Consider the following 7,914-nt stretch of genomic DNA (forward strand, 5'->3'; position numbering starts at 1 on the left):
TTTTTTTTTTTTTTTTTTTTTTTTTTGGTGGCTGGCCAGTACAGGGATCAAACCCTGGACCCTGGCATTATCAGGACTGTGCTCTAACCAATTGGGCTAACCAGCCAGCCCTATCTTTGTTCTTCTTTACTTTTCTATGTTTTCACTTTAACCTAGAACCTTTACATCAGAAATATACAGTTCGGAGGTGAATTCCTAGGAAGAGGAGAAATAGTGTAAGGGCCACCATTTCCCTAGTCCCGAATGTTTAGCACATATTTTTCTTCAGGGTCAAAGAGATTTCCCTAATGTTTGAACAAATGGCTACTTAACATTATTTACATTTATGGCATCAGTTTATTTTACATTGAACATAAAGTTGATTTTTATATGGATCTAAATAAGAGAGACAAAGATGCCTAGTAGAATATTATGTTATATAAGAGTTGATACCAAAAGTTATAACATTTGGAATTGGGGCGTAGTGATCTTTTAATAACTTAAATGTGGACATTTTTTTGTTGTTTGTTTTTTAATTAGGAGCCCATGAAGTCCAGAGCACCACAGTTACATTTGGAATACAGATTCTACAAGCAGTTAGGATCTGGCGGTAAAGTTTTAAATTAATTTTTTAATTTAGAGTAAAATGGATTGTCATGACAATAACTCTTTAATTTCAAGGAATAATATTTTAAATTTGGTTAAGAAGAGTTACTTCTTAAGGTTGTGCTTACTAGATATTTTCTTACAATAGTCTTAATGATCCTTTTTTATTTTAAATATGACAGATTGGAGCTTTTTATGTTGGCGCTAATATGAGTAGAGAACATTGTGAAAAAAATTAATTTGAGAATATAAGATGCATATAGCTGTCATATTCTTAGCTTTTTTGGCAATATTAGAGCTGTTGTCATGACTTATGATATTGTGGCAGTCTGAGAAATGTCCCCATAGAAGATATCCACATTATAATCTCTAGAACCTATAAATGTTACTTATGGGAAAGAACTTGTAGGCATGATTAAGTTAAGAATTTTAATATGGAGAGGCTATTCTGGGTTATCCAGGTGGGTACTAAGTGCAGTCACAAGTATCTTATAAGAGAGAGGCTGAGGGACATTTTACATCCTCAGAAAAGGATAAGACAAGGTGGCCATGGAGCATAGTTTGGAGCAATGCAGCCATAAGCCATAAGCTGAATGCTTGCAGCTGTCAGATCCTGGGAGAGGTTTCTATGATTCTCCCCTAGAGTCTCTAAAGGGAATGTGACCATGCGAATGCCTTGCTTTGGTCTAGTGAAACTGATTTCAGACTTCTGGCTTCTAGAACTGTGAAAAAGTAAATTATGGTTATTTTAAACTACCAAATTTGTAGTAATTTGTTACACTAGGCCTAGGCAAAATGGCCTTATTTTTATATTAACTATAAATCTAAGTGAAAATGGATATTTTGTGCCATAGGAAAAATCATTGAAAAAGTTTTTCTGTTGTATATAGTGTTTTCTTTGTGTTAAAGCTTCTCAGAGCTCTACTTTTCTGTATATTACTATTCTACTATTGTAATGATTTTACTGTACAGTTTCTTATATAATACAGGCAGGGATATTTTGTTCCTCCAGATTTAATAAAATAGAATTTCTTCATGTATCTTTTTGTAAGCATGTTTAGATTCTAGTTGTACATCTATTCAGTTCTTTTAATACTGGTATGGATTTTGCATTCTTTTTTTCTGAGAGCATACTTTCCAAATGAGTAGTTGTTGCGGGGACAATTTAAAAATTTTAATTAATGGCTTATTACCATGGATTTCTTATAGTGCATATTTAAGTCTGATACCGACAGGCCTCAGGAAGTTATCAAAATTATCACTGACAACTGGGATTTGAAGGATATTGAAACCATACATATTAGTTAGGACAAGCAAGTAAGAAGCTAAGTGTGGGGAACAAAAGGAATTTATTGACTCACATACTGGAAATTCAAGGAAATGACCTGATATATAAGACATTGCTGTATTCAGGGCTTCACATACTGCCTACAACATCTTGAGTATCTGTAATCTATCTTTTTATGTGTTTTTTTTTCACTCTCTGGTTGGCCCTTCTTATGAGGTGGCAGAAGTGTCTACCATTCAGGGCTTCACATACTGCCTACAACATCTTGAGTATCTGTAATCTATCTTTTTATGTGTGTTTTTTTCACTCTCTGGTTGGCCCTTCTTATGAGGTGGCAGAAGTGTCTACAAGTAGTCTAGGTCTAGCAGTTATAAAGGCATCTCTTTCCTAAAAATTTCAGCAAAAGTTCTAGGACTGAATGTTACTGTCTTATATTGGGTCCCATGTTTTTCCTTGGTCTAATCACTATGAATTTGATTACCTCCAGTTAGATTGTGTATTCTTCCCAGGACTCAGAATGCCAAATGGGAAATTGAGGTGTTTTCTGAGAGGAATTGAATGCTGAGGAGGTAAAAACAACAGATCTATTCACTAAAGTAGTAAAAGTATCATTTGGAAAAATCGAGTCAAGTGGTTTAATTGGATAAGAATGAGAAAATGAATAAATCATTTTGGAATCATTGAATTAAATAACAAAAGTACACTTTTATCATTTTAATCTTTGCCTGTTTTAACTTTAAAAATTATATCAAAGATAGTAAAAATAAAAGTGAAACATACATGGTTTAGCACTTGAATGCCATAGGACCGTAGTGTTGTACAACTGTAGGTACCCCCATTTACAGCTACTCCCTTTTGCTCCATAGGTATCATTTACATAGATTGAAATATGAATGGTGTTGTCCGAAGGTATGCATCATGATGGATTTGAAACTCTGACAAATGTGGATATTTTTGAGTATTTCATATGAATCGTGAATTTTGGGTACTTTTTGTGTTTTTTATTGATTGTGAATTAAAAAAAAAACATTTTTGAGTACCCATTTGAGCTTTGTTGAGAAACAAGAGTGCTTAATTATTTGAGGAGAACTGATAACTTTGAAACAACTTGTTTTTGGAATTGATATCTAAAAAGATTATATTTTCAGACCGCTCTTAATCATAAATGGGCCATTTAAAGTAATTTAGTCTGTAATTCTCCTATGATATGTTGTTTCATTTACATAAAAGTTTGACAGAATTCTCTTTAAAGAGATGTATTTAATTAATATCTATAATATATAAAGAACTTCTAAAACTGAACAGAAATAGAATCAACCCAATTCAAAAATGGGCAAAGGACTTGAATAGACACTTCTCCAAAGATATACAAATGGCTAATAAAAACAGGAAAAGATTCTCATCACTAATCATTAAGGAAATGCAACTCAAAACCACTTCACACCCATTAATATGGCTCCAAACAAAATAAAACAAAGCAAATAACAGAAAACAGCAAGTGATAGTATGGATGTGGAGTAATTAGACCTTTGTACATTACTGGTGGGAATGTAAAATAGTGCAGCCACTGTGGAAAACTGTATGTTGGTTCCTCAAAAAATTAAATATACAACTACCATTTGATGTTGCATTTCTGCTTAATTGTACACCCTTGTTCATGGTAGTATTATTCACAGTATCCAGAAGGTGAAAACAAGTCCATTGACAGAAAAATAGATAAACAAAATGTGGTGTAGGGTGAGCATTTCTAATCTGAAATGCTCCAAAGTCCAAAACTTTTGGGCCTGACATGATGCCACAAGTGGAAAATTCCACAGCTGACCTCATGTGGTGGGTTGCAATCAAAACTTCGTTTTATGTACAAAATTATAAACATATGATATAAAATTACCTTCAGGCTATGTATGTAAAGTGTATATGAAACATAATTTTGTGTTTAGACTTGGGTCACGTTCCTTACATATCTCATTATACATATGCAGATATTCCAAAATTTGAAAAAATCCAAAATCTGAAACATTTCTGGTCCCAAATATTTTGGACAAGGGACACTCAACCTGTTTTTACATACCATGGAATGTTATTCAGTCTTAAAAAGGAAGGAGATTCTGAGACATACTACAATATGGGTGAACCTTGAGGACATTATGCTCTGTAAAAGAGGCCAATCACAAAAGGATAAATACTGTACTCTTACACTTCCATAAGTACCAGAGTAGTCAAATTCATAGAGACAGAAAGTAGAATGGTGATTTCCAGGGGCTTGGGGGGCAGGAAGAAATGGGGAATTATTGTTTAATGGTTAAGAGTTTCAGTTTGGAATGATGAAAAAGTTCTGGAGGTGGATAGTAGTGATGGTTGTACAACAGGGTGAATGTACTTAAGGCCACTAAATTGTACACTTAAAAATGGTTAAAATGATAAATTCTGTTATCTATATTTTACCACACTAAAAAATAAATAAAAAATAGATTTATTTAGAATTATCTAGTGAGGCATCCGCAAAAATATACAATTTTTCTGGTTCTGTCTGTTTGGATTTTGATCCTCCTGTAAGTCCATGTGTCTCTCTTTCCCTTTATTTAGCATCCCTGGCAGTATCCCTCTTTTTTTCACAGTTTTGATCACTGAATCAATTATCTATGTACACTAGGATTTAACAGCTTTACTTCAGTGTGCATATGAAGGGCCGACTCATATAGCTTTGCATAGGATTAGAATATTGTTTTATGTCATTATCATTTTCTGTGATAGCAAAAAATTAACGTACTGAATAGGCTTGTGGTGTCGCATCCACTCAGCTTTCATTGAGTAAAATGAAGATCTAGATTTGGGAGTCATCAGCACACAGGTGGTTTTAAAGCTAAGGGTATGGATAAGATCTCTAAGAGGTGAGCATAGAAATTGACAAGAGAAGAGGAGAAAGAACAGGACTATGAGGACCACTGCATTGGATAGGAATGAATTTGACAATCAGTAATAAATATTGTGACAGCAGTAGCTTAAACAAGTAAAGGGATGTTATGTGAGGAAAATAAACAAGGAATTCTGAGGTGGGCAGTTGTAGAGTTGGTATAGCTACTCAAAAATAAGGAGTCAGGGATGTACCTTTAGTGTATGCCTTTTTTCCTACAATCCTGGATCTTTTTTTGAACAGGAGGGAGGGAGAAAAGTATGAAATTATCCATATAAAGATAATTTCCAATTCTCTGTCACCTGCCTCAGTTCTTAAAGTGTAGCTATACTGTTAGCTCTCTGTATCCATGTGTTCTGTGTCCATGAATTCAACCTACTGTGGATGGAAAATATTAAACACACACACACACACACACACCCCAAAAGATAAAAAATTAACAATACAACAATACAAAGTAATAAAAATAAAAATATAGTATAACAACTATTTACATAACATTTACATGGTGTTAGATACTAAAGGTAATCTAGAAATGATTTAAAGTATATAGGAGGATGTGCATAGGTTATATGCAAATTCTGTTACATTTTATATAAGGGACTTGAGTGTTTGCAGATTTTGGTATCTGTGGGGTTCCAGGAACCAGTTCCCTGTGGACACCGAGGGACAACGGTATATGAATGTCTTTACTGGAATCAGAAATTCAGTGTGCCTAGAATTGAGCTTCCTACCTTCTTTCTCCCTTATTTTCCCAATAATTTTTCTCTGTTCCAAAAGACCTGCTTGGTCTTCTGGATTACCTAGTTCCATTAATTGTACACCCTTTCAAGTTGAAATGTTAATCTCCTTTGATTTTGGCCTATAGGGGTAGTCAAAATTTCAGTCAGTTCTGTCTCTTAAGACTTCTTTTGATTTCATTCTCTTCTTCCAGTCCTCACTGTCACTTTTCTTTGAATTGGGTTTCCTTTTGTTCATCTTATCTCCCTTATCACCTTACCTTCATCTCTTCATAGGGACTCATCCTTTAGCATAAGGTACAAATTTCTTTCTCTTTCTACTGACCTACTTTTTAGTTGCACTAACCTTGCTATTCCTTGAATAGATCTTACTATTTTCACAGGTCTGTATTCTTTCTGGAATGCATTTCTTTCCCGATGAATTCCTTCTTTAGCCCCAGCTAAATGTCACTTGCTTTGCAATGCATTTCCTGATATCTGTTTGTTCCTCTCTAGAAAAGCTGCTGCTTCTTTGATCTGATGTTAATTGAATATACCTTTATTTTTATTTTATTGAGTATTATATTATTATTTGTTTACATCTGTTCCCTTTTGTAAATTTTGAACACTTTGAGGGCAGTGATAATGATATGTTCCTCTTTTTCTCTTTGGAACTGAGCAGAATGATTGGCAATTTTAAGTACTTGATAAATGGTTGAAATGACAAATTCTTAAATGAGAATTAAAGACTGTTTTCTTTCATTAGATATGAAATTGTGATATATAATCTCTAGATTTTCTATAGCGTTAAAACTTCTGTGATCATGTGTTTAAGTCTGATATTTTAATATTGTGAAAAATTGTTATATTATTAATTTTGAGTTTATTTCATTTCGGGGCCAAAAAATACAATTTCAAAAAGTTTTACTTAATTGATTTCATTTGTATTATCCTATGATTAGGTAAATTTTATTTCTCATTTTAGAGGACAAGAGATAGAAGGAAAAAATCATTGATGAGAATTTAAATTAATTGAAATGGTACACCAAAGAGATATGCTTTAAAACTTTCTGAACTGTTCAATTCAGCAATCTAAAAATAATCACTTTCGAGAAAAGTAAGGGTTTTAATTCTTAGAATTAATTCAATTTTTTTTTAATTTACTTGAAAGTTCATTTGAATTACTGATGTTTCATGAAAATGCATAGAATATCTTTAAAGATCTGTAATTCTGAGTAATGCTTTTTTATGTTGAATTATTTCCTTGACATTAGATAGTTTAGATAGGCTATACTGGGAGAAACTTTACAATGAATTCATTCCTTGGGATTTTTTATTAGCTGATATCTTCATCACAGGAATAACCTTTTTTTCCTGTCATAAATTACTACTTACTGAAGAAAGTAAATAATCTTTTTTTTTCTGTTGTAAATTGCTATTCTTGGCAAATATCTAATTATAGACATGATGTTAAAAATACTATTTGAGGGCTGGCCCCTTGGCTCACTCGGGAGAGTGCGGCGCTGGTAGCGCTGAGGCCACGGGTTGGGATCCTATATAGGGATGGCCGGTGCGCTCACTGACTGAGCGTGGTGTGGACGACACCGAGCCGAGGGTTACGATCCCCTTACCGGTCTCTCTCTCTCTCTCTCTCTCTCTCTCTCTCTCTCTCTCTCACACACACACACACACACACACACACACACACACACACACACACACACACACACAATAAATAAATAAATAATACTATTTGAGACCATGCACATGTTAAATCATTGTTTCTCATGTGAATAACTTGACTTTTTGAGGTTTCTTGACTACGTAGTACTAAATAATTTGATAATAGCAGCAGTGGCTATTGATAAAATTACAACTCTTTATAGTATTGCCTTCTAAGAGGTGTTATAAAAGCCTCTCTTCCCTCTGTATATTGACTCCTGTGCCTTCTTGATCTGTCTTGATTTATGTGCTCCCTACATGTTTTGCTCTGGTTTATAGACACCTTCATTTTCACATTCTTTTCAAGACTATGTAGTCTGCTATTTAAATAAATGTTGGTGATTCCATAATGTATGGAAACTTCAATCCTTCACTTTTTAGAAGGATTGTGGATAATAGTATATAAGCCTTGTAAATGTTGTGGGTATAAAGCATTCAGTAATGTCTAAAATTCACTTTATTCACAGAGTTTCCAGATCAAGTTTCTGAGATCATGTTTTAAGACATTTAATAAATTCTTTTCTGTCTATATGTATCCTATAAGTTTATGTTTGAGAAAATTGAAAGGGAATATTGTAAAAGGCATGAAATTTAAGTGAATAAACTAATTAAAACATGACCTATTTTATTTTGATATTAATTGTATTTTTTTTTTTTTTTTTTTTTTTTTTTTTTTTTTTTTTCCG

General features: G+C 33.3%; 1 protein-coding gene across 6 annotated transcripts in view; it reads left to right on the plus strand.

Annotated features, from left to right (window-relative positions):
* CSNK1G3 (casein kinase 1, gamma 3) overlaps positions 1-7,914 on the plus strand; it is a 93,601-nt gene that overhangs the window by 41,623 nt on the left and 44,064 nt on the right. For all 6 annotated transcript variants that reach the window (XM_008566509.1, XM_008566513.1, XM_008566511.1 and 3 more), the window contains exon 4: positions 520-589. In XM_008566509.1, coding sequence (XP_008564731.1) covers positions 520-589 — 70 coding nt within the window. The remainder of the gene's footprint in view (positions 1-519; positions 590-7,914) is intronic.

The sequence above is a fragment of the Galeopterus variegatus genome, unplaced genomic scaffold, assembly GCF_000696425.1.
Source record: "Galeopterus variegatus unplaced genomic scaffold, G_variegatus-3.0.2 Scaffold249, whole genome shotgun sequence".
NCBI classification, from domain to species: Eukaryota; Metazoa; Chordata; class Mammalia; order Dermoptera; family Cynocephalidae; genus Galeopterus; species Galeopterus variegatus.